Below are 27,909 nucleotides of genomic sequence, written 5' to 3' on the forward strand. Positions count from 1 at the left end.
CCAACCTGTAATGTACTGTGATCCTGTGAATTTGGTATGACTTTGAAAAGAAAGCATTTTGGAAAGTGAGCTTAGGAGAACAGGTACAGCTGATGCCAGCAAGCATGTGCCCATGACTACAAATAAAAGCAGAACCATAAAAGTTAGCCAGAAATAGTCTGCTACAGAAATTTCCTAGAGAATACTTTCTGAGTTCCCTTGTCCTGATAATAATATAAGGACAAACATTTCAAAAGGCATTCCTAAAGCTCTGAAAGTTTATTTGCAGATATACTCTATTCTAGCTACCGTCTACTTTTAATCTCTTCAATCTAAAATGATATAGTCAATATTTTTTCAAATTTAATTCCAACTTCAATGTGAATTTTATATGTATTTAATCTAAGATTTTCATATTCAATGATGCTGAGTGATGCAGAAATCATATTTTTCCTGGAAGCTTATTTTTATAAGCTTACAGACAACACAACTTTTTAAAGGAAGAGAGGAGAGGAACACTACATACAGCACAATTTTTTTCTGCTTTAGAATTCAAATGTTAAGAATATTCTATTTGCAGGAAAAAAAATAAAATGTAGATTTTTTTCTTCCTCATTTGAAATAAAGATCCAAATATTGGAAGTTCCTGCTGCTCAAAAATGTCATGTTTTTGAACAGTTCTACTAATCATGATAAGTAGATTCATGGTGGAACAAGCTCCAGATGGGTACACTCTTGCAGCCAGTGGGAATCCAATGAAAGCCAGGATGCTCTAGTTAAATTCAAATGACAACTGCTGATCAAGTTGTGGTTATGCTGAAAATAAACCTCAAATTTAGCATTTGCTGAGCCTTCAGATATAGAAGGGAAGCCTTTCCCTTGAATAAAACCAGACCCTTTCTCCCTGTCACCAATGGAAAAGGTCAGTGTGGGTGTCAAAGACACCGGCTAGAGGCTATATGAAGCTACACTGGAAGTGCTGGAATGTGTTCAGAGAAGGGCCATGAGGATGATCAGAGGGCTGGAGCACCTCTCCTGTTGGGACAGGCTGAGAGAATTGGGGTTGTTCAGTCTGGAGAAGAGAAGGCTCTGAGGTGACCTTCTTGTGGCCTTCCAGTATCTGAAGTGGGCTACAAGAAAGCTGGGGAGGGACTTTTTAGGGTGTCAGGGAGTGATAGGACTGGGGGGAATAGAACAAAACTAGAAATGGGTAGATTCAGATTGGATGTTAGTATTCTTCCCCATGAGGGTGGTGAGACACTGGAACAGGTTACCCAGGGAGGTGGTGGAAGCCTCATCCCTGGAGGTTTTTAAGGCCAGGCTGGATGTGGCTCTGAGCAACCTGATCTAGTGTGAGGTGTCCCTGCCTATGGCAGGGGGGTTGGAACTGGATGATCCTTGAGGTCCCTTCTAACCCTAGCAATTCTATGATAAACTACTGGCTGCATACATTCCTGTGCTGCAGTGCTCCACCACTGTTTCATACACTTCTCACTCTGTGTCCAAGGGCTGCTCTTTTGCTTCAGGTTAAACATCTCACTACCCTACAGCAGCATGACTTTAATCTGTAACTGGAAACCCCAGATTACTTTTTCAAAGTGATTTTTAAATATGCTCAAACGGTTCCAAAGGATGTGCCAAGAACACAGCTGTCAAGTTTTCTAAGAAGTGCACATGTTCCTGGGTGAAACCCTCAGCCCAGAGGTTAGAGGAACCTCTATTCAAGCAGAAAATGAAAAACACATAACATATGAGGATGTCTGTTTGACAGAGTCCCCAAATGGGAAGTGAGAGTACCTGTCCTCAATGAACTAAAAATACACCTCAGCCAGTAGTGTGGACTGGTTATTAATACATAGAAATTCAAAACTCCAAATCTGTTTATAAGCTATTTTAAAATTCTTTCCTAACTTAGAAACACCTGCCCTGGATCACCATAGAAGCAATTCCTCCACTGCTTGTTTTGAGAGCTGGAGTCTTTGGAAGAGCAGGCTAGAACTATGAAATACCTTTAACCCTGAGCAGGCTACTACCACATTTAATCAGCTTGCTGAGACTTTGTAGTACACAGTTAGCAACCCAGAAAAAAAAAACAAACACAAAAATAACAACAAACCGAGAAAAAAAAACCAATCCAAACCAAAAAAAACAACAAAGAAATGAGTGATACTTTCCTCCCTCATACTTACACTCTTCTTGATTTTTTTCTTTCCTTCTGCAACAACCATCCAATGCAGCATCCTGGAATGAGAAAGGTCAGTACCATCTCCTCCATAAGTCCAGGTGATGTACAAAAGGTGGTTGTAATATTCTACGGAGGTAATCTCAGGTGCCACTGGTGCTGAAGGAAGAAGGCAAGCATGTTACAGACAGGCCTTAATACAGCTGATTACCAAATCCAATAACAAACTTCTGCCGAAGGATGCTGTTAGGAGGAGTGTGTTAAAGAGAGAGCAGAAGCATATTAGTAAAAGTATCTGCAACTCAGCACTAGCTGACAGAAACAAACCCCAGCATTTAACCAGGGAGACATTTAGAACTAAAATATATTCCTGTTTACAATCTTTCATTTAAAAAAACCCCAAACCAAAACCAAACCAAACCACCCACCAAACAACACCTCCCCCTGCTCAGTAATCATGAAGCTATGAACTGTCACACTGACTGATTTGGATAGTTCCACAGGAAAAAAAAAAGAATCTTCTCTTCACTGAGCTAGCATCTTCCTGGCAGGAGAAGCCCCAGACCTGCAGCTGCCCAAAGAACATCTTTTTGCTCCCTGTGCTCCCAGGGTGAAAGTCCTGCTGACAGGGAAGGCAGCCAGCAGCTGACAGCCATCTAAGCACCAAAGGTCTAGTCTGCAGGCACATGGTAGCTACATCATTAGGTATCAGGTAAAGCAGCTGTTTTCCCTTCTCTGCACAACACACACAGCTCCTGCCCAGTGCTGTCCTTGTGCTGCACAGCTTAAACTGACCCCACCACAGCCTCGTCAGGCCATTTGATGGCCTGTCTTGTCCTGGAACTGCCTTGGCTCCCTGTGCAGCCCAAGAAAGCAGCTCATCTGCTTGTAAAATAGGTATTTCAGATGACAATTACCTCCTGGAGGTGTCTCTTAATTGTGGAGGAACTACAGCTGGTCAGTTTACCTTGATTTCCTAATTCAGAGATGCAGCTCCCCAGTCAGGAGTTAAAACTGAGCAGACCCCAAAAGCAAAGGTACTCGATCAGGAAGGATCACAACTCCCTCTCAAAGGAATATCCAAGGGAATATCCAATGGATAAAGCAGGGAAGCGTGTGAATCTGTGTGCTCGGCAGGTTCTTTAGGAGCACCACCAGGGGAAAAGGACACAGAGAGAGCTTCCTCAGCACAGGTCCCGCTAAGCCCAGCACGTTCGAGCAAAGGCAGCTCAGATGCAGCTGCTCAGAGGGAGCTCTTCCACCGCGCTGCCTCCTATAGCCCTGGCCGCCAAACAGCTGCGGGTGCCGGCAGCCCAGGTGAAAGCCCAGGACAGCCTCTGAGCCCGGGCCCCTCTGAAAGGGCCACAAGATGTCACTGCTGCTTTCATGAAGGCCTTTCCAGAAGACTTTGGAACCGAGACGTTCATTAAACGACAGATTTACTGAAGTGACTGCTGAGGAAGGCAGCAAACACAATGCACAGACAGTTTAGAGCCATTGAGAAACTTCTACCAAAACTCTTCTCTCCAATTAATCTGGAAAGTGTCCTTCCATGCTGTTGAGAGGAACCAACCTTATTTAGTATAAAATCTTTGCAGTAACACTTTCAATTCCTAGAGGTCCCCTGCTCAAGATGTATTCCTTACAATTTAAGGTCACAACTGACACGAATCTTGTACACTAATAACAATTTCCTCCTATATCTAAATATTGCTGACATCCTTTACATCTTAGGACCATGGCTTGTGAGATCAATTCCCTTTGCACCACGTTCCACTGGGAACTGAGTAGCAGGGAGAGGCTCTAGGAAATTGCATCCCATTACTGACCTGGCCCAAAGTGACAGCTGAAAGCATCTGTGGGACCAACAGACAGCTGGCGTGGTGGCTCTCCCCAGCACTGACAGTTTCCCTTTCTTACTCTTTTTTGCTTTCCAAAGCAAAAAACCAAAAGAAAATGCTGGTGGTCCTAAGTGTCCTCACTCGTGCTTACTTTACATCCAACTATTTACAGCAGGTGCCATTAAAAACTCATTGGTCACCACAGTAACACTGACAGAGCCACAGTCTCTCCCTGCATTAAAACAGCAGCATGCAACAGTTACTTCAGGAACCTGGAAGAACAAATTCTCTTTCTGATAAGCCTCTGGGATCCCCCAAGTCTGCCCCCCCCATTCTCCTGAGGACACCTGACCAGTTGTTTTGGGAGAGAGTTAGCTATATATCTTCTTCTAATACCCTTTTTATTCCAAGTACTGCAGTTCAGGTTAAGTCCCAGCCTAGCCAGAGAACCCGCACAAGCATTAGGGAAATGGTTTGTCTGCTCCGAGCTTGCTTCAAGGTGTGGTCTCAAACTCCCTTTGCTCTGCTTAAAAAAACCAACAAACTTATGTTCCAGGTTTAGATGTTAGCTTTCCAGTTATATACAGCAAAAAGGACAGATGGTGTACTTGTCAAGAAGTCTACAAAACTTTCTTTCTAGTATTTTAAAATTTAGAGCTATTTTCATAGAACCTTAGAGGTTGGAAAGGACCTCCAGAGATCGAGTCCAACCCTCCTGCCAAAAGCAGTTTTTCTTTCCTTTTTTTTCAGTATTTGTTTGTTTGTTGTCTGTTTTAATTCCTGACAGCCTGTGCAGTGGAGGTAGCATTGCTCAGAATGATGCACAAAGGGAGCAAGTGCTCCATAAACTCATCTGTTTACTCTTTGCAAAGAAAGAGGCTGGGGGTGATAAAGAACTCTGCAGTCCCCTGCTAACTTGAAAAGAGTGAAATGGCAGCAGCTAATTCAGAAAAACATTTAAAACCTGTAGACATGGAAAACTGGCACCCCACTTTCTCTCAGGTTAGTCTGAGAGCAGTCCCTGGACCAAGCTGAAGAGATTGGAAGCAATAAGGCAAGGCAGCTAACAGGAGTGTATTTAAGGTCACTTTCAGCAGTGACCATCTATTTATAAGCATTTGTTGTTTGATCAAATCAGATTTCTTTTGTCAGCACTCTACCTTTCAAATGCTGTGATCTGGCTCACTGCTGTTCAACATTTTCATCAATGCTCTGAAAGTAAAATCACCACTGATGAACCATGCAAGTAATGTGGCAACTGGGAGAGGAGTGGATGATCTGGACAGGGCTCTGGTTTGAATTATTGGCCCCTGTGCCAGGCCTGTTCAAACAAAACATATTTCCATGTGCCAGGTGCAAAGTTGAATATTTAGGAAAAAGACATGCAGACAACATTTCCCAAATGACATATTCTAGAAAGCAGCTACAGTAGGAAGGAGTCAGAAGCCACAGAATAGAAGCAAATCAACGCAGAGCTCCAGTGTGATGCCATAGCAAATGCAACCGTCTAGGAGATACATTGAATAGGGAGCTGATTTTGACTCTCTAGGAGTATTCAGGAGTATTACACTTTCAGTTTTCACATACTTTGGGTAAAGGCAGTAAAAATTAGAGAGGCTGAGAGGGGGGAAAATAATATGAGGAACTGCTTTGCTGTGAGAGCACCTGAAGAGTTCAATGGAAGCAATTTATCAGCAGAAGAGATTTGAACAAGTTCTGTATGGAAAGGAAAAAAAAAAAACTTTGTGTCTCTTCAGTCAATAAGAGAATAGTGCAAAAAAGAATTTTGGACAAGGTATTAAAATTAGCAAAATTCAGATCAGAAGCAAAGGATAAGCCTTTGATAATAGGAGGAATGAAGCATTGGTACAACTTTCCTGTTGGATATTTTACTTAAGACCAGATGACCTTTTTGAAGAGGTCACAAGGGGATGAAATTATCTGAGAGATTCAGTCAGTTCTGATTTGTCAGCATCTCCTAGTCAAGAAGTTGAACCATTTTACATCTAGTAGCAGTGTCAGTCCAGGACCTCCCCATACTGATCCTGACAATGGTTTATATTTTGGAATAAAGGTAATCTCCCAAATTCCTGCTGCAGGTGTCTGGAGACACAATATTGAAGTGTGAGGCCCCCTGCACTGGGGATCTGAACTTAGTACCCAAAGCAATTTGAAAAGACATTTCTGCCATCATATAGCAACCAACCAGCTGGAAAATTGCTTTCTTATAGTACAATAGAAAAGTTGATTGATGCCAAAGGACAATGAATATTCCTTCATGGGGCCCTGGTGGGTGCTATGAGTTTCTGATACACTGGAGAAGTGCCAGAATTTGTTGGCAGTATAGCTTGGAATTAGGTATCTCAGGACTGGAGGGTTTCTGATAACTTCAGTGGAGCTACAAGGTACCCACCAACGATTTTTCTCTTGGGGCTCTGTTGAGCATGGACATTATATTAAGCATAATTGAAAATGCTTCTTATTCAGTTTCTTCCTGACCTCACCTGGAGTACTGCATGCAGCTCTGTGGTCCTCAGCACAGGAAAGACATGGACCTGACGGAGTGGGTCCAGAGGAGGGCGAAAAACGTGATCAGAGGAAAGGAACACCTCTCCTATAAGGACAGGCTGAGAGAATTGGGATTGTTCAGCCTCAAGAAGAAGAGCCTCCAAGGAGACCTTACTGTAGCCTTTAAATAGACCTTCCTCCTTCCACAGGAGGCCTACAAGAAAGATGGGGACAATCATTTTAGCAGGGTCTCCTGCAATAAGACAAGGGCTAATGGTTTTAAACTAAAAGAGGGTAGATTTAGACTAGATACAAAAAAGACTTTCTTTAACAGTGAGGATGGTAAAACACTGGAGCAGGTTGCTCAGCAAGGTAGCAGAAGCCCTGTCCCTGGAAACATTCAGGGCCAGGTGAAAGAGGGCTGTGAGCAACCTGAGCTAGTTAACAATGTCCAAGCTTACTGCAGAGCAGTTGGGACTAGATGACCTGTGAAGGTCCTTCCAGCCCCAAACATGCTATGATTCTATGATTCTCTGCTACCTGCCTTGGTCTGCCTGGGCGTGCATAACTAAAGTGCCACATAACGGATGGTCTGACCTGTGGTGTACTGGGAGGAGAACAGAGGAGGAAAAAGCGTTTGGAAATACTGCAAATGTATAGAAAAATATTTCATAATATTGCAAACCTATGAATTCTGATTACTTATTTACTCAGAACCTTCTCAATGTGCAAAACATATGGTATAGTAAAAGAGGAGGAGGATCACTGGCTCTCACTGGAGCTACACATTCAGCTGATGGAGAACTGGAATAGAGTAGTCAAGCACTGTGCTTTGCATAGGAAAATTACCTCTAATCATGTAGAACAGTCCCCAGAGATTGCCTTAAAAAAGACCAAACCAAAACAAACCCCCCAAACCCAAAACCACAACCCCATCCTAGTTAGCTGTTAAATATCCCAGCTTACAGGGCTCTGCAGGTGAAACACAACACCCAAAGTCAGACTTTCTCAACACTTCTGCTCCCAAGAACACTTCCAGTCTTTTCAGATGAGTCCTCACCTGTTATGAAGCTGATGGTGGAGCTGTCACAGCAGCTCAGCTCTGGGTCCCCCCAAGTCACCATGGTGACCCGGAAATTGTAATACCACGCAGGCAGCAGGTTAGCTATTCTCTGAAAGTGACAAAACACAGACAGCACTTCAGGAGAAAATTCACCATCGTGAGGTGTGACTTGCAAACTACAACAGTATTCATAAAGCTACTTCCCATAGTAATTTTGCTGAGCTTCTGTTCCTTACTCCACTGGAAACCTCTAGCATAGGGCCGTGAGGATGATCAGAGGGCTGGAGCACCTCTCCTTGCGAGGACAGGCTGAGAGATTTGGGGCTATTCAGTCTGGAGAGGAGAGGGCTCCAAAGGAGACCTTATTGTGGCCTTCCAGGGTCAAGGAGGACTACAAGAAAGCTGGGGATCAACTTTTTAGGCTGTCAGGTAGTGATAGGACTAAGGGGAATGGAGCAAAACTAGAAATGGGTAGATTCCTATTGGATGTTAGGAAGAAGTTCTTCCCCGTGAGGGTGGTGAGACACTGGAACAGGTTGCCCAAGGAGGTGGTGGAAGCCTCATGCCTGGAGGTTTTTGAAGCCAGGCTGGATGTGGCTGTGAGCAACCTGCTGTAGTGTGAGGTGTCCCTGCCCATGGCAGGGGGCTTGGAACTGGCTGATCTTTGAGGTCCCTTCTAACCCTGACAATTCCATGATACACTGCTGGCTGCATACATTCCTGCACTGCAGTGCTCCACCACTGTTTCATACGCTTCTCAATCTATGTCCAAGGGCTGCTGTTTTGCTTCAGGTTAAACATCTCACTACCCTACAGCAGCATGGTCCCTTCCAACCCTGACAATTCTATGATTCTGTGACATTTGGCATCTGGATTTAATAAAAAGTCTGTGCAGTGGGAGTGAAAGCAATTGTGACACTCTGCTGCTCGGCCATGGGAATGTGGCCCCAAATCCTACCTGTGACAGGAACTTCTCGTTGATTTCTGGGGCAGCAGTGGTCTTCCATAACAAAATTCGGATTTGATGAAGGCAAAATGGAAAATGTAGGCTTCTCTATTTTGGATTAAATAGGGTTTAAAGATTTCCATTAAATAGGTTTTAAATTAGAAGCAATGGGGTTTGACTCAGATATTGTCACTTCAAAAGACTGATCTTTTCACTTTGTAGTATCATTTATTATAAATGAAATCTGAATGAAACATAAATGACTTATGAGACACAAATGATATATAAATAAAAATGAGATCTAAATGAAGGACAAAATGCAAGATATTTTATATTGTCATGTGTGATATTTAAGTTGAAATACACTGACAGCATGAAACACTTCAAATATTTAATTCTATGTATAAATTAAAAGCTTCATGATAATAAAAAAATTCAAAATAAAAGGAAATTGGAAAGAGTGGTTAGCTTTCAACAAATTAGACTTTGCTGTTTTTACAGATCTCTGCTCCTTGCAGTGACCTTTTGTGTGTGTGTTTGGGTGAGATACCACAAAGTAATCCAAATATTGAGTTTGTGGACTATTCTCTTTATAACTTTCAGAAAAATGTTGCATCCAATTAACATCAAAATCTTGAAGATGTTTGGACGTCTTCTAACATGCCCCTGGTGTAATATTGAAGGCACCAACTGTTCTTTGACAATTTTAATAAGGTGCAGAGCACAAAATCAATAAAGGAACTATACAAAGTGAAAGAGGCAATTCAGTTCCAAAGGTTCTTGCTCAGTGGTAATGCTTCAGGAAATAGTTTTTGATCTAAACTGTCAGGTAGCTTGAATTTTGATTCCCCTGCCTTTTCACTGTGCCTCTCCCTGTTCCTTCAGAATACACCACTCAGAGATTGCAGTAGAGCATAGGGAAATTTGTGAGACATGGTAGGGTTCTGGAGCACCACTAGAGAACCCAGACAAGTGTTCACCAATAGGTACCAGTATGTTAAATGCCAGAACAGAAGAACTGGGACACATTCTTTTTCAAATTCACCGAATAATTGTCAGGGTTGGAAGGGACCTCAAGGATCATCTAGTTCCAACCCCCCTGCCATGGGCAGGGACACTTTCACAGAATCATAGATTGGTCTGGGCCAGAAGAGACCACCAAAGGTCATCCAGTCTGACCTCCCTGCAGTCAGCAGGGACATCTCCAACTAGATCAGGCTGCCCAGGGCCTTGTTGAGCCTCACCTTGAATATCTCCAGGGAAGAGGCCCCAACCTCCTCCCTGGGCAACCTGTTCCAGTGTTCCACCACTCTCATAGTAAAGAACCTGTTCCTAACATCCAATCTAAATCTGCTCTTCTCTAGTTTGAAGCCATTGCCCCTCATCCTGTCACTGCAGGCCTTTGCAAACAGTCTCTCTCCATCTTTCCTGTAACCCTCTTCAGGTACTGGAAGGTTGCTATTAGGTGCCCCCAGAGCCTTCTCTTCTCCAGGCTGAACACCCCCAGCTCCCTCAGCCTGTCCTCATAGCAGAGGTGCTCCAACCCCCTGATCATTCTCATGGCTCTCCTCTGGACCTGCTCTGTCAGGTCCATGTCCTTCCTATGTTGAGGGCTCCAGACCTAGATGCAGTACTCCAGGTGAGGTCTCACCTGCAGAGCAAAGTGGCAGAATCACCTCTCTGGATCTCCTAGCAATGCTACTTTTGATGCAGCCCAGGATGTGATTTGTCTTCTGGGCTGCAAGCTCACACTGCCTGCTCCACTAGATCAGGTTGCCCAGAGCCAGATCTAGCAGGCTTACTTGGAAGAAATGCTCACTGTCTCATTTCAGACTGAAATTCAGACAAAGGAATTCCAGTCTGTCTTCCTTGAACAGGATTCACAACTGTAAGGGACAATATCTTCTCACTTTCTAATGAACCCCATTAAGTCTGGAAGATGGCATGACTTCTAAGATGACTCAGGTCACTCAGGTATTAATCTAATTGTGCTGAGTCATGATTGCAAGACATTAATTACTCATCTGTTAAGTTATTTTTGTTTTTAATTTCCCTAGAGGTTTACCCTCTGGATTTACAGTCATGTACCCAATTACAGTTAAGCAGCTGGAGCCAAAATGACTCCACAAATGCTATTATGCAAATCCATTACAGTAAATCACCGGGGCTCTCACAAGCAACAAAAGTTATTGCCATCCTTTTTGCATACTCATAACTTTCTGAACAACTCATTTCAGCTAAAATTGCTTTCTGTCTTGTGCTGCAGTGACGTCCACATAGATTCTGCTCGTCTTCTCCAAGAATAATGGAAAAGAAGAGGAAAATTTCACTTTATTTCTCCAGAGATGCATGTGCCTACATGTATATGTGTGTTTTCTTCTAGACACCAGTCTCCACCCAGCTGAAATCCTGGCATAAGTCTTTGTAGCTTCAGAAACACGAAGGCTGTTTTCACAAGAACATCTCTGCAGCTAAGCCTCCCAGATGGCACACTGCAAGACTAGCCCACAAGCCCCAAATCCATATTATCAATATCAATTATGTAGATAAGGCTTTGGACTACACCCCTTGAGAGGATGATGGAATTTGTAAAGCATTGACTGACAAACTGAGCCACAAATTGAAGCTGCCTCTGAACTTGTTAAACATGCCCACTTCTTTTGACAAAATAAGAGGCTCTTCTATCTCATCACTCTGTTTAAAATTTAGCACAGTTCAGCTGGCATTCCCTTCCTTTAGGACAGAAAACACCTCTAGCACCCTGGCCATGTTATAGAATCACAGAATCACAGAATGGTCTGGGCCAGAAGGGACCTCCAAAGCTCATCCAGTCCGACCTCCCCGCAGTCAGCAGGGACATCCCCAACTAGATCAGTTTGCCCAGAGCCTCGTTGAGCCTCACCTTGAATATCTCCAGGGAAGGGGCCTGTGGTAGTTTTAAGGCTGTGCCTTTAATTTCTTTTCACAGAGTTTGAGCAGAAAAGTAAAAGAATGTAAATAAATCACAATTGGATGTAAGAAAGCAAAATGATGATTATTCTAAACAGTTCCATTAGGGAGATAGAAATGTTTAAGAGTCAGTTCTCAAAACAAAGTTCAGTCTGTCTGTGAGTCTGTCTGGTGGTTTTTTTCTGCTGGGCAGTCTAGCAGAATGCTGTCTGCATTTCTCTTCTGGCTTTGCTTCAGAGATAACATACTGGCATACTGATCTTGAAAGCTAAGTTCTAACAACCTCTCTGCTTCTTGTCTTTCTTCCTTTTGCCAGGCGGGCCTGGGGAAGGCAGGGAAGGGGGAGGCAGGGGGGCAGCTCTCCTGGCTTTTGCTAGGAGGGTTTTGTGCTGTTTCTGTTAATTGTACATATCTGTAAATATTGTAAATACTGTATATTTTGTATATATTAATTGCATCCCATTGTAGACTGTAGTTTTTGCTTTGTAAATGCAGCTACATTTGCTTCTGAACTGAGCTAGTCTGGTGGTGTTAGCATGGGAGGGAAATTTCAGCCCACCACGCTACAGCAGGGCCTCAAGCACATCCCTGGGAAACCTGTTCCAGTGTTCCACTACCCTCATAGTAAAGAACTTGCTCCTCACAGTAAAGAACTTGTTTCTCTGCTTTGCCTGGAAAAACATGCCAGGCTTAAAGGCATATATACATCTGCAGGGGGGGAAGGTTGGGAAAATGTCAGAAGGTGCCAGGGCACCCCAGGCATGGGAAAGCAATAGTCAGTAATGGTCACTTTACCACAGAGGCAGTTAAAGAGACGGTTGCTGCTATTTCATAGTAGGTTGTCCACTCAGAGGTCATTGTTGCTGGGTTGAAGTAAAACATTTCTACCACATATTTCCTGAACACCCCAAGGAAAGGTCTGTTCCAGCTCAAAACAACAGCAGTAGGTCCCAAAGGGTAAAGCGTCAAATCCTTTATTCCAGTGGGCACTATAAAGCAGAAACTGTGGTTAGTAACACGTGTGTTATCACTTTAAAGCAATACTTTTCCTTAACCAAGTCTTATCTATTTCTGGTCTGTTCCTGACTTTAAGAGCTTCCTTGTTCCAAGCAGTCAAGCACCATCTTCCCAGCATTTGTTCTCTGTTTCGTTATGTTGACTTCTTTCAGAAGTGATTACAGGCTACTTGGGGTTGGCTGCTTAGATTGAGAGGGCTTGGAAGGCTCCATTCCACTTTGAAAATCAGGATCTGTAGGAGATATTTCAAGCTGCTCAAAACCAAAAGCATCAAAATCCATAACACTTTGGAAGGTGAAGGCCATGTGAAAGCAAGAGTTTTTATGTCTAGTGGTCCATCCCTGAGGAATCTAAAGGTTCTGCCATGCATTGTTATTCTTGCCTTACAGATGATGACTCTGAGTAAGAGGAGTCAAGTGATTTGAAAAATGTCACCTAAGGGTCAACTTCTGCAACCCTTACTTGCCTGGAAATCAATTATTCTTCATGACTCAACGGAGGCTACTTAAAGAAGTCCTTTGCTAACATTTGCAAGGGTTACAGAGCCTCAGCTACTACATGTTGGGTCAGAGGCAGGACCAGCACCCAGATTACTTCAGCCTGTGTTAGCACACGATTGTCTTTCCCTTCATAAATCATTTACCACATCCTTTCTTTCCTTTCTCTGAAGTGTTAATACTCACTTGGTGAAAGTGAGGCTTAGGACAAACATAGGGAGAACTGAATACTTTTTAAGGTGCATTTTATTTTTCCTTCAGTTTCATTCCTCATTACCCACCACTGATAATTTCACAGTTTGTTGTGCAGTTGCACTATTTTAATAACAAATTTACTATCCTCCTATGAAATGAAAACTCACCCAGCTGGTGGTTTACTGCATAAAAATAAATCCCCTTTATGATAAGAAGCATATGAGATGTTTTGTTTAGAAACTGGTTGCCATTTTGAGTTTGCAAAGAAACTTTTTGTGGTTGTTAGGCCACGGAGAAAGGGAAGGAAATAAAGGAAGTTATTTAGCTTCTAAATACAGGATTTTACTTTCTCAAGTGGAATCCTTCTCAAACAGAATTTTGCAGATTTCTGAAGCAACTAAGGTCAGAAAGAAAACCAAAAGCATTTGTCAAAATAGTCCAATGACAGAGATTTAAGTAATAAAGTGTGTGTGTGTGTATATATATATATATGTATTTGCTTACTCTTTCTCCTTTTTCTGCAATATATCATACTCTCTTTTCAAGTTTTGATTCAGACCCAGTTTCTGAAGATATATAGGGAGACTGCCTAGAATGAAAAGGCTTTCACCATGGTCATTGCTTTCCTTTAAGGACTGAATTCTTAAGAGGTTAACTTTGGGTTTTTTCTCTGTCAGTTTCTTTTCCCCATCACAGAGAGAAACAGAATACTGAAAATCTCTAACTTTCAGCCATCTGCTCTCCCAAAGGCAGACTATTTGTCAAAAGGAGATGCTGGGTGACTCAGGTTAAATATTCCTCTGCAAATGTAACTCTGTACACTGAATCTCCTTCTTTTGCCCTTTCTCTTCTCAACACATTTTGTTCAAGTGGTAACCTTAACAAAATAAATGATACTGAAACAAAAAACCCACTGAATTCTATCCTAAGTGACTACTTAGGAGCCTGGTGGAAACCTGAATTACAGGCATGGTGTCAGCTGCTCTACTTGTTGATGATGAAAAGATATTCTTGAAAATGTTACTCTTGGTCTTAGATATTCTTCAAATCTCAAAGCAGGAAGGGATGGTGACGGTCATAGAGCAGTGAGGAGACAAAGTAGCTCTCTTTATTCTTAGCACTGTGGCCTTCAGACGGGGCCACATGGCATTCTTAAAGCACATTTGCAGCAAGCCTTTTGACAGGAGTCTCACACACTTCACAAGACAGTGAGAAACAATTACCTCTAGGAAGTGCCCACACCTCTCTGTGCACCACGGACCACCTGCAGCTCAGGCTGGCTCCACCTAAATGAGGTGATCCCCACCCTGAATGACAGACCATGAATACTGCTAGGGACAAACATATATTTAGGTGTCCAAGGGTGAAGACTGTTCTTTCCACAGGGCACTCTGTGTGTGAATCCTGGCTATAACTGCTCTCTATGGATTGATAGTAGCTTAACATTTCAATGTGAAATATCTATCTTTCACTGAAGGAGTATTTTCCTCACCTCAGGAATGGGCTAGACAACATGAGAAAAATATTCTCACTCGAGTGTTCATTGCATTTGAACTAACTAAAATGAGAATTTGATGCTCCTTCCTGGGCAGTAGGACTTAACAACTGGACCATACATATTTAAAACCAAACAAAACACATCTCAAAGAGGAGGTGCAGAGGTTACCAATGGAAAATGTAACAGGATCAGAAGGTGGTCCAACCAGTGGTCCTTTCCGTAAGTAAACCACAACTTGGTACTGGGCACCAGGAACAAGATTTTCAATGAGGCTGCTGCTTGAATTCACCTAATAAGAGTAAACACACCAGATATGAAACATTGGTTAATGAAGAGAATACTGAGACTATACTCAAGCTACTCCAGTTACAAAAGGCATGATTCTGAACACACTGGCATCACTGGGTAAAGCATCATTCATTCAGCACCAGACGGCAAACCTGTGGAAGTGGTCAGGACTAACCTGATGAATGATCTGACACAGAGAATCACTCTTGCCTTGCTGTGTAAGGTCAGCTGTCACACTGCAGACCCACTCTTTCCTACTATCAAAGTTTACTGAACTAGTCAGGCTATATTATTCATACTCAGGCTGGATTATTTTGCCTGTGTGTTTTCAATAAAAGCCTGAGGCTTTTCATCAGCCATCTGATTAATCTGCAGCTATGTGAGCTGAAGGCAGTGTTATGGGAAGGCTGTCTTCTGAATGCATCTGATAAGTAACTGCATGGAGAAATCAGAGAGGAATTACTCCCTTTGACCTGCCTTGCACAGCACTACAAAACGTCAGGGACAGTGTGATTTTTCTTTTCAACTTGAAACATCACCATTACAATTTCTGCTTTGCCACACCAGATTTCAGTCAGAGCTGGAGGCAGAGTGCTGACCAAGAGATCCCTGGTCTGGTACAATAGGAGAAGTCTTAACTCCCCAAAAACCAGCAAACAGCTAATGTGTGGAGCAGTTTTAAGAAAAGGATCTCATGTGTCCATTCTAGAACTGCAGGCTGATGTTTCCTACTGGTATTTCCTTCACAACCCTTCCACAGTCTGGTCACAACCACTTTTCCACTAATGGTTTACCACAATGCACTTGAATATATCAGTGCCAGCGTAGATCTAGTGAGGAACAGAGTTTGACTTTAACAGCTGCTTTGGAAAGCTAAATAATTTCTAAATCCTGCACAATATTAGAATTTAATATAACTCTGCACTGAATTTTGCCCTTTTCAGCTCCTCAAGGAGAATTCAAACCACCAGCTGTTAATAATTCCAGGTACAATAAGTTGAAAAAATTTGATTAGAGGTGGTACAAATATTTGTAGCAACAGAAAGAAATTGTATTTAGACCTTTCTACCTCCTTGCAACAAATATGTATTTACTTTTACTGATACTTATTGTTGAGTTTGTAGATGAATCCTGTAATATTTACTTTAATTATGTATGCATATGCTTGTGATCTGTGGTTTATAATCATCTGCTGTACTGTTTTGCTTCCTGATTAAATTACTGCTTTTTTAATAAATAGAAGGAAATTAAATGAATGAGGTTACAAACTGGTTCTGAAAAGCAATTCTCAAATGGTCATGGAAGGAGACTTCAAAAAGTACAAGTTCACAGCCATTCTGGGAATAAAACTCAAAAATATTTCAATTAAGATTAATTTTTAAAGTAATTTTTAAAGGATGCAGTCTCTATTAAATAACTTGCAGGGCTAATCACAACATTGGAGATAAAGATTTACTAGGAGATTTAGCAATCTCCTTCCACTCCCATGGGTGAGCTGAGAGTGCATAGGGCAGCACTGCAGCCCTTTGCAGACTCTTCCATCACACACATTGAGAGACCCAGACAGAAGTTGTGTCACTGCTCAGAAAATGACCTCAGCAGCATCTTGGTAAGGTAACTGAGATATGGGCTAAAAACTCTTTCTAATTGAAACTGGTTTGTCTTAGCCACAGGATGTGACATGGGGTTGCACTTACTAAGGGTTTCAAGTAGAAGAAAACTACCATATTTGGGGTTGGACTTGATGATCTTCAAAGGTCCCTTCCAACCCCTAACATCCTAAGATATTTGAGGGTATAGGATCTTTGATCATTATAAACATGTCCCATACGGCAGCCCTGAAGAATTGTTGTTGATCCAAACCACAGGTGGTCTGACTTACTATTTACTTCCCACTGCTGACATCTTTGTTCTATGGATGAAAAGGAAAGCTGACTAGTGGTACACCTCTAAACTTCCAGAAATTTAGTCAGGTTCTATATTCATATGCAGGCTATCTAGGAAAGAATTTATGGTAGTTTGATGACAATCATGCATGTGAGCACTTTGCTTAATACAAATGGATTACATCATGTGGCTAAGTGTAATTATAATATGGCAGTGTTTGGCTTACTGCCACAAAAACACCTCAAAGGGTACAACATAATTCAAGCTAGAATGAAGGACTGGCCACAGTTGGTCCAACAGACATACAATTTTAACACTAGTCTGGTTTGCTACACACTTCAGTTCCCCAGTGCTGTGCTCTCCTCCACTGTGTATCAGCTGTATCCCTTGAGATTGCAGAAAGCAGCACCCGCTGCTGTGCTCTCCAACCCTGAGCCCTACAGGGCCATGACAATCCCAAACAGCAGGATGTATGTGAAAAAGCTCCATAGAATCATAGAATAAACCAGGTTGGAAGAGACCTCCAAGATCATCCAGTCCAACCTATCACCCAGCCCTAACCAATCAACCAGACCATGGCACTAAGTGCCTCATCCAGGCTTCTCTTGAACATCTCCAGGGATGGTGACTCCACCACCTCCCTGGGCAGCACATTCCAATGGCAAATCTCTCTCTGTGAAGAACTTCCTCCTAACATCCAGCCTATACCTCCCCTGGCACAACTTGAGACTGGTGTCCCCTTGTTCTGCTGCTGGTTGCCTGGGAGAATAGGCAGCTTCTGCCCCTTACCTCAGTGCAGTAATGCTTTTCAAGCCTTTGGCTTTCCTTTTGCTTTTGACAGGTCAGAGAGACCACAGACACGATGGTGCTGTTCCCACCACTCTCTTGTGATGCTGTCCAGGATGTCAGGGCAGTAGTGGAGCTTAGCACTGTCACGGCCACGTGCTGGGGCTTTTCAGTGAGCTCTTCTATCCATTCTCCTGTGGGGCCTGAGAGATGTCCCAAAAACGCATGTAAGCAAACCACTCATGGTACATAAGTTAAAACACCCTTCTTTGACAGAATTGTTTACTACTGGTGAAAGAAGCTGGACTGACAGTTGCCCATCTCCACAGGCAGTGAAGATGACAGCCCCTGGGAATAAGCCTTTAGTTGGTGCTGTTTCACCTGATGATGAAACATCAGTGTGTGAAAATTCAGACTGCATACTCTCTATTGCTTACCAGAACCATCCCCCAGCAACACCAGATTTGCTCCAAAGCAATGTTTAAAAGTAGTGATATTCAATATTGTACAGATCATCGACAGACAATTAAATGATAAGCACACAAAATTTTTGGCCTCTCCACATACTAACAGAATCACAGAATGTTAGGGGCTGGAAGGGATCTTGAAAGATCATCCAGTCCAACCCCCCTGCCAGAGCAGGAGCACCTAGAGAAGATCACACAGGAACACATCCAGGTGGGTTTTGAATATCTCCAGAGAAGGAGACTCCACAGCCCCCCTGGGCAGCCTGTTCCAGTGTTCTGTTGCCCAGTGAAAAAATTTCTCTTCATGTTTCCATGGAACTTCCTATGGCTCAGCTTCCACCATTGCCCCTTGTGCTGTCATTGGGCATCACCCAGCAGAGCCTGGCTCCAGCCTCTTGACACTCACCTTGCACATATTTATAAATATGACTGTGGTCACCTCTCAACCTCCTCCTCTTTAAGCTAAAGAGCCTCAGCTCCCTCAGTCTCTCCTCCTAAGGAAGATGTTCCACTCCCTTCATCATTTTTGTGGCTCTATGCTGGACTCTTCCAAGCAGTTCTCTGAGGTCCTTCTTGAACTGAGGGGCCCAGAACTGGACACAATATTTCTTATGTGGCCTCACTAGGGCAGAGTAGAGGGGGAGGAGAACCTTTCTTGACCTACTAACCACAGCCCTTCTAATCCACCCCAGAGTGGCATTGGCCTTCTTGGCCACAAGAGCTGGTTCATTGCTGGTTCATGGTCAATCTCCCACCCACTAGAGCCACACGTCCTTTTCCCCTTTACTGCTCTCCAACACATACTCCAGATGTATTACAGCCTTGATGCATGAAAATTGAGTTCACAGCAGTTACCACACCAAAGAATCTCATTCTCTGTCATGCTTTTTTGAAGCATTTTTGGTAGAGAACTCAGCTTTAAATGTAGATAAAATAAGCAGTTGAAAAATAACTCCAGTTAGATTTGGTAAAAATTTGGTATTTCATGAAAATCATAATTTTTTTTCTTGTCACTTTTAAGTGACAAGCTCTTTGCTTGACATCCCTTCCTGGTACTTTACATTTAATGAGAAAATGAAAGAAATACCAGAGCAAGAATTTGGGGTAAGCTTAGCCTATAAGATTTGTCATTCCATACCATTATCTGGGTGCAAGAGAAATGTTGTGTAACACAAGCCAGTAATTTGACAGGAAGATTCACTGACTGAGCACTACAGGGATAAGATAAGGCTGAAGCTAGGAGCAAAATTTATTCATGACAGCAAACCCACACCTACTCAGGTGAAAAAGGAAATCTAATCATTAGATTAGTCTCTGGAGCCAGGGGATATGTTTGCAGCTCTTACTATTCAGGAACTGTTTCAGTATTGGCATTAAGGGAGCTGAGCTACCCCATGTCATGGCCCCAAGTTGTAGTCCCCCCACAAAAAAGCTTATTCAGATAAATCATAGAATCATAGAATGGTTTGGGTTGGAAGGGATCTCCAAAGGTCATCCAGTCCATCCCCTCTGCAGTCACCATGGACATCCTCCACTAGATCAGGTTGCTCACAGCCTTGTTGAGCCTGACCTTGAATATCTCCAGGGATGGGGCCTTGACTGGGCAAACCATTTCAGTCTTCCACCACCCTTGTAGTAAAGAACTTGATCCTAACATCTGATCTAAATCTGCTCTTCTCTCACTTCAAACCATTGCCCCGCATCCTGTCAGTGCAGGCCTTTGCAAACAGTCCTTCTGCAGCCTTCTTGTAGCCCCCTTCAGACTCATAAAGAGGAATGGAAATGCAATTTCACCTTAGGAGTACTTGTGCACATCTCACATTTGGCATACCACCAACAATACATACAAAAATTATCTAGAATGCTAAGGACCTCGCTTCTGACAGAATATATGAGAAAGAATCTTCACTGGGTTCCAAAAGCCTGTAAAACTAAGAGGCAAGCCCCCCAAAAGCCAAATGTTTTCATGTCTTCACAGGATCAGGATCACAGGATCACAGGATGTTAGGGGTTGGAAAGGATCTCTGGAGATCATTGAGTCCAACCCCCCTGCCAGAGCACAGGTCACACAGGAATGCATCCAGTTGGGCCTTGAAAGTCTCCAGAGAAGGAGACTCCACAACCTGTCTGGGGAGCCTGTTCCAGTGCTCTGTGGCCCTCACAGGGAGTAAGTTCCTTCTCATTTTGAGGTGGAACCTCCTGTGTTGTAGTTTATATCCATTGTCCCTTGTCCTATCTCAGGGTGCAACTGAGCAGAGCCTGTCCCCTCCTTCTTGACACCCAGCCTTCAGATATTTGTAAATGTTTATTAAATTCTCTCAGTTTTCTCCTCTCCAGACTAACCAGCCCCAGGGCTCTCAGCCTCTCCTCATCAGGCAGTGCTCCAGTCCCTTCAGCATCCTTGTAGCCCTCTGTTGGACTCTCTCCAGCAGATCCCTGTCCCTCTTGAACTGGGGAGCCCAAAACTGGATGCAATATTCCAGAGGAGATCTCACCAGGGCAGAGTAGAGGGGGAGTTACAAGTGAAATGCAAATATTCATAACATTACTGTAACAACTTCATCTTTTATACCAAATGAAATTCAAACTCATCCTTAATCTACCAATCCATACATCTATACCTTGGATTAACATTTTCTTTTTTTCTCTCAGGTCTCTGTCCCCAGTTAGTAGACTTCATGGAGGACACTGTACTGCATATTGCTTACTGGAAATAAATTATACCTTGTAAAATGGAGTAACACTTGGTACTAAGCAGTGCTATGTAATTTATTTGATATACTTCCTTACCTAAATATACTTTAATGCTTTCTACATAATGAAGCTCTCTGGCAACTCTTCCTAAAGAAAATCAGAAGACAGTGAAATTACAGGAGCAGAGACCCCTTCTGTCATGTGCTGCTTCCTCTTTTCTTTTTGTTTTTAAAGTACTGTATCTTTCAGCTACAAAGTTACTAAAAACATAAGAGTGGAAGGGGAATTCTGTTCCAGACAGTTAAGATGATGGTGATGAAGCTAAGCCTAAACAGTTAGTATTTGCACATGGCTACTAAGACACATTTTTAATTAGTAATATACTCAAGTACTTGAGTACATTACCTTTTAATATTAATATTTCTGATAGCCTTAGCTGTTGTGTCTTGTTGCAGCATTCATGATTTGGGGGAGACACTACCCTTCCACATGTAAAATTGTGTAGTGCTGCAAGTATTCCCTTATTCTCATGGTATGGGCATTTTGTAGGCTATATCTATTTCCTTCTGTAGTACAAAGGTGACCACAGCCATCAGAAGGATAATAATCTGAATTCACCAATCCCTCTCTCACTTGCTGATCTAATTGCCAGCCCTGATATTAGTTTACACAGTAGTGTATTATTACTTTGTCTTTGACTAAATCTTCAGTTAAAAACCCCTGGGAGTCTACAGGGAAATAATAAATTGCTTTTTCTCATCTGAATTTAGCAGGCTGGACCATTAAATCTACTGTAATTTGCCCCATGTCCTCTCAGAGACCATGTAATTTCAGAGCTCAGAATCTAATTGTGCAGTCCCCACACTCTCAGCCTGAGATATCCTCCACACCTACCACGGTACAGTCTCCAGTAATAAGGCAGCTGAGTCTTTTCAAGAATCTCTATAACCACCCATTTAATTCTTGGAATTAAGTCCTCTCTTTCCTCTCTTTGAAAGACACAAGAGGGTGAACCTGTTTCAGTGAGCTACTTCTGCACACTGGGCAATGACTCCATCAAACACACCACCTGCTTTCAGCCCTTAGCTCTGCCGAGATGGAACAACGAAGGTTATAATATAGAACATATTTCCTTCTCTAACACAAGGAATTGCAGAAGACCAGACTCTCCATATCCTGCACAGATGCCATAGCTGCCACAGTGGTCAAACTCTGTATATTATCTCAGTCTGGGAGAAAAAAGAGAGATTTGTTGAGATACTTACTGATGTAAAAGCTAAGTGTCTTGGCTGATTGACTTCCCCGAACTTCACAAGAGCCAGAGGAGCTAAATGTTGTTACAGACAGCTTGTATTTTCCTGGTTCTTTCAGTTCAGCAACAAATTTGTGAGTGTCCTCACTTACTGTCAGAAACTCTGTGGAGTTTTCTAAATCAGGGGAGAAAAAAAAAACAAACCCAACAGTTTGTGGATTAATTGAAATCTGAAAGGCTGCAGCCACTTTGAAAATAATTTATGAAAGGCATGCTAATACTCCTTCTGATGTGGGATTAATAAAAGTATCCAAAAGGACTGGATTTATGTCGGTAGTTTTATTTCTTGCCATCAGTGCAAGAGTAATTAATGGCCAAGTTTGCAGTATAGGTGCAGGTGAACAATAAACCCAGGCCAAATTTTCATTCTGTGGAAGGGATGATAAAAGAGCATTGCCATGACTGTGCAAGTGACTGGCACAGAAGAAAAGTTTTTTTTTTCCATCCATTGAATCCTTTTTCTGCAAAAAAGAAAAGTATTTGCCCTCCATGTGGGAAGGCTTATAAAAATTCCTTGTCAGGAAATAGAATTAATTTGGATAAAACAGACTTTAAAATAGAGAATCTTTATGCAATATGGAGATTTCCTTGTAGTGCCATCATTTCAAAATCACAGAATCACAGAATGCTAGGGGCTGAAAGAGACCTTCAAAGACCATCCAGTCCAACCCCCCTGCCAGAGCAGGATCGCCTACACCACGTCACACAGGAATGCATCCAGGCAGGTTTTGAATGTCTCCAGAGAACGAGACTCCACAACCCCCCTGGGCAGCCTGTTCCAGTGTTCTGTTGCCTTCACAGGGAAAAAAAATATTCCTCATGTTTCTATGTAACTTCCTATGGCTCAGCTTCCACCATTGCCCCTTGTGCTGTCACTGGGCATCACTGAGCAGAGCCTGGCTCCATCCTCTTGAAATACACCATTTACATCTTTATAAACATGAATGAGTTCAGCACTTAGTCTCCTCCTCTCCAAGCTAAAAAGCTCCAGCTCCCTCAGTCTCTCCTTGTAAGGAAGATGTTCCACTCCCTTAATCATTTTTGTGGCTCCCCATTTTCTACCAGAGCTTCCTTTTGGCCTAAGGAATGTGTTTGGTAGCTTTCTTCTGAGACAGCTGTTAATGTGAGGCTAGACTATCTTTTCTCTGTGCCCTGTCCAGTTGAGGTTCCCCTGAGAGCCTCTCAATGGCAAGCAAAACTACACAGTACAACATACCTCCTGTTTCTCAAATTTCTATCAATTCTCCTCCTTTCTCCAATACCAGAATGAATTTATAAGTGACGTGCAAACAGTGCAGCAATATAAACAACAGTATAAATCTTCCTTAATGAAAAAGTATTGCAAACTGCAATTTACCTCTCCTCCCTAACTTTCATGACACCCAGCCAGAACTGGATGCTATTCAATGCAAGAAACTTCTCAAAATACAGGAGATCTAACAAAGCCTTCTGAAGCACAGTGCTAGGTAGTTAGTAGCTGGTAAAGGAGACAGTCCCCCAATGGTACAACAAAGAAGAGGTATGAAGAGGGTACAAGCACTCTGTGTTACCTTCCCTTTCAATATTGATGTGGAAGCCATCAAAAGCAGTTGGTGGCTTTGGTGGTAACCAGGTCAGCACCATTTGTACAGGAAGGAAAGTAGGGGGCTCTGGGGGGAGTTTTTCTGATGTGTTGACATCTTTGGCTTCGTAATCCCTCGAAACTGCATTGACAAACTCCTCTTCACCCTCTGGTGACTCAGCTTCGTTTGGCCACCAGTATGGCTGCGGTGTGGTTTCATACTCGGTGTGATTGTAGTGGGAGTCCTGCCAGGCTGCAGATGTGCTCACTGCTGGAGTTTCAGGTGGGTTCTCAGAGAAATGGCTAAGTTGTTCTTTCCTTATGATTTCTTGTGGACCCATGAATGATTCTTCTGCAAAATTCCCACTGTGCTCTTCCCAGTTGTTTCTGTTGATCGGTACAATCTGAACAGAAATGTTTCGAGGTGGGTAAGGAACTAAAAGAAAAGCAAGGGTTAGTCTTTTAACAGGTTCCCCAGAGAAGGATTGTTTGCAGAAAATCAATGCATTTAGGGATATTTTGAAATAGCTTATTGAGATTTTCCCTTTCCTAACATATTCTCACTAGCAGAAGTGATTCGAGAAGGATCACGATGGATATAAATTCACAGAAGAATCACTATTCAAAAGTACCAGGGGAAAAAATTAGAAGTGAAGTCACAATAAATCAGACTCCAGTGCTATTACAGCAGCAATGTTACTCAAGTGTGAATTTGCAAGAGTGGATCTTAATTTGTTTTATTGCATCTTCCAGAAAGATTTTTATCATTGGGAAAAAAAAAAAAAAGGACAAAACCCCAACCCCAAAACCTTCTGTAGCAATGAATTGAAAAACAAAGGCAAAAATAATACATGGCACAGGCCATATTTAAAAAAGTATGACCTTCATGTTGCTGTAGGGATTTTCATATGCTTTTAGCAGCCACCTTTTCACAAGCACTAAACATCAGTTTAAATTTTAATAGTTGTGAAAGCTTGGTCTTAAGATATAGGTCTCCAGAAGACAAGATTCTGGCATGCAAAGAAGTTATTTCAACTTATGCCAGGAAGTGAGCACACAGCATTTTGTCTGCCTCACTGTAAGTGCTTGTCTGTCTGTCCTTACACAGGACAAGTGCAAGGAGCTTCTGCAGACATTGGCACCTTTTAAGCCAGCAGCTTACAACACACTAATTTATTTAGCTCCCCTGTCTCAGCCGTGGCCTCCCTAGCCAGGGCCACTAATACAGAGATAGACACTAAAATCTTGTTGCAGGTTGTGTAAAGAATGAGGGATGGGAAGGCAGCAGGACAGAGAAACATGATCTCCTTGGTCACATTCTTATGGGTCAGTGTTCCAACATATTTAGAATCCTCAGGACAGAACTCAGCTGGCATCAGTTGGTTTTGCTCTGTTTAAGGCAATGGACCAACATTAGTGTATTCATCTGAAGATTTGGCCTTTTGATTTTGCCACTGGTTCATTTCACTTTGAACCTTGGAAAATGTCTGTGGTCCAACAGATTAACAGAAAAGTTCTGGGCATCATCCCAGGACCAAATTAAATTACTTCTGGACCCTGAAAGAAACCTGCAATTTTCAGCCTTTCCAGCATTGCTGTCTTGGAAATGGAAAGTTCATGCTTCAGGGCATAAACTGGCCACCAAGTGGGGAGACTATGACATTCTCCTCAGTGACAGAAGACTGCACAATGAGGAAGGCCTTCCCCAACAGTTTAGCTGTGAATCACTGCACAAGAAGACACACCAATATAGAGAGATCAATAGCATGCTCAGTGTAGCTATTCCTGTGGCTCAAAAATTAATTCCCAGCACAAGGCCTAGCATATCTCAAGCAAAGCAGAATTTATTTTCCAAGGGGCGGGTTTTATAACAAAATCACTCATGCAAATGTCCCTTTGCACTGCATTGCACACATAAACCTAAGTACTAAGTCACAGCATCCTCCTCCAATGCTCCTGGCCAGGAATAGCTCTCAGGGCTGCTCCCATATCCCCCCTCCTCTCTGTGGGATCAATCCCCTCCCCATGGCAGAAAGGAAGGTAGCCATACAGACTTGGAACAAATGGTATGGAATGATTTTCTTCACCTGTTCTGTGCTGCTTGGGCTCATGCTGGACCCCACTGTATTCCACTAGTGTGCTTTTGTTGAAGGTTGCTTCTGACACCAACTGAAATGTGATGTTGCTGTAGCATATACCTGGTAGCCAGTGATTGAAGACTGTTTTACCTTTAAAGAAATCTGCAGAAGGTTTAAGAAAAAAAAAAAAGAAGGAAGAAAGAAAAAAATAATAAAAGAGGAAGAATGCATCAAACATTCACTTTCTGATAATGCAACTGCAGATGTTAAACTGGCAGTGTTTCAGAGGTTTGAACATTGCTCAGCCTGGTCTAAGATCTGAAATTCTATCATTCAGATTGCTAACATTTTTCCTGGCCACCAAAGTCACTTTGCTACAGAAAAAAAAAATAATAACAATAAAAAAATTAAAGTACAACATCTATGAACAGTCACAGGAAAACCAGAAAAGGAACTGAATCTGGCAGCCTGTTCCACATGGCACTGAATATCTCAAAGAGCATCTGACAGTTTCTGCAGACCTTTAATTGCTGCACACAAAAGCCTCCTTGGTGGTTTGCTGACTGAGACATAACGTTCAGAGTAGCTGCTCAAAGGGCCATCCACCATGCAACTGAGTACCAGCCATGGTACTGAGAGCTGAGCTTGCATCCATCATCAGTACATGTGCAGGAGGAAGAGGAGTTGTTTGGGGCTATTTGGCTCGGGGAAGGAGTGTGCAAGCTGATTAGTGACTCTCTTAATCCAGGCTGACTTTTTTACTTAGCAGCAGCTGCAGCATTACAGCCCCTGCAAACCTGTATTAGCTGTAGAAGAAAAAAAACACCGCTTGGAATCCCTTTTGTTCTCTAGAAGGAGGTCACCTATATTTTATACTTTGATCTGGAATCACCCTTCCTAACTTCTGGCACTTGTCAGCATTGAAAACGTGATTTCTAACCCCACTCTGTTTCGAAGTGAAAAGACTCCAAAATTTCCTGACCTCCTTCTGGAGGTGCCTATCTCCCTCTGCTGACCACAGAGAGGGCTAACAGCAACCAGGCCAACTAGAGGAGCCTGAGTTCAGTATCTAAAGGTCAATCCAGCACCTACTGGATTGCTCAAAGGCATTTTACTGCCACTATGGAACGTTAAACCATTGGGGTTTAAGGGTCTGCAGAGTATGGAGGTACCTTTCTCACCTCTCAGGTACCTTTCTCACCTCTTAGGATGCTTTCTATCTGAGACAGATGCTGTGCTTAAGCTGTACTGCAGAACAAAAGTCATCAACAAATACAAAAGAAAGTGGAATTTGCTCTTATTAGGCTCTTTAGATGGTTAGAGTGGTTGCTTAAATTGTTTAGCCTGACTGCCTAGATCATTAGACTGATTGCTCTTAAACAAGATTATTTTAAGAAGATTGGAGTGCAAGATTATTCAAGAAGATTGATATGCAGCAGGGTTCTTTAGCTCAGGGACAATACTGAATGCTACAGTACCATCCAGTACTATCCAATATAGCACTGTTAGCACTCTGTCACTCTATGATTATCAGAAGTACCAGGTCTAAATCCTGCACCAGGAATCAGGTATACTGAACGGGTTTCCCAGTTCTGGGGCATCCCAAAGCTCTCCTATCAGCTATTCACCAAAGAGGAAATCTCAGTTAGAGGGAAGAGACTGGGAACCACTTTTAATGCTTTCAGCTGGCACACAATGTCATCCAGGGATCTCAACAAGTATATCTGGGAAGCAGAAACATATCTCTGGCCTTCCTACTGGGTTTTGGTTTTTTCTCCTTGTTCATTTTCTTTTGTATTTGATTGTGCAGCAGCAGGGAATGGATTTCGTTATCTATTTTAGTGCATGTGCTCATTTGGAAGCACCAGAAGTCAGGGCATCCATTCCCAGTTTGATTCAGAAAATTGAAAGAAAAATGATTAAAAAAATCCATACCATCCAGTCTTCCTCTAAAACTCAGAAGAAAGGAAGCATCACTAGAACTAGGATGGGAAGCAGGTTTAAATTGTAAGTGAACCACCAGCTTAATTCGGAGCCCCAACCCATTCTTAATGACATAAAATTATTGTATAAACGGAGATGTCAGCAGAAATAGAAATCATTATAACCAATACATGGCAAACCCACACCTAAGACTACTGTTTAAAATGTTTCCAGTAGA

The 27,909-nt window shown here is 42.5% G+C and overlaps 1 protein-coding gene across 1 annotated transcript in view; it reads right to left on the bottom strand.

Moving 5' to 3' along the window:
- Positions 1-27,909, bottom strand: part of PTPRO (protein tyrosine phosphatase receptor type O) — a 175,638-nt gene that overhangs the window by 31,919 nt on the left and 115,810 nt on the right. Inside the window, exons 4-11 of the mRNA XM_054386736.1 lie at positions 25,758-25,910; positions 23,660-24,106; positions 22,063-22,224; positions 17,640-17,839; positions 14,844-14,964; positions 12,264-12,457; positions 7,571-7,682; positions 2,169-2,320 (exon numbers count right to left, since the gene is read on the bottom strand). Of these exons, the coding sequence (XP_054242711.1) occupies positions 2,169-2,320; positions 7,571-7,682; positions 12,264-12,457; positions 14,844-14,964; positions 17,640-17,839; positions 22,063-22,224; positions 23,660-24,106; positions 25,758-25,910 (1,541 nt within the window). The remainder of the gene's footprint in view (positions 1-2,168; positions 2,321-7,570; positions 7,683-12,263; positions 12,458-14,843; positions 14,965-17,639; positions 17,840-22,062; positions 22,225-23,659; positions 24,107-25,757; positions 25,911-27,909) is intronic.

The sequence above is a fragment of the Indicator indicator genome, chromosome 14 (genome assembly GCF_027791375.1).
Source record: "Indicator indicator isolate 239-I01 chromosome 14, UM_Iind_1.1, whole genome shotgun sequence".
Classification (NCBI taxonomy): domain Eukaryota; kingdom Metazoa; phylum Chordata; class Aves; order Piciformes; family Indicatoridae; genus Indicator; species Indicator indicator.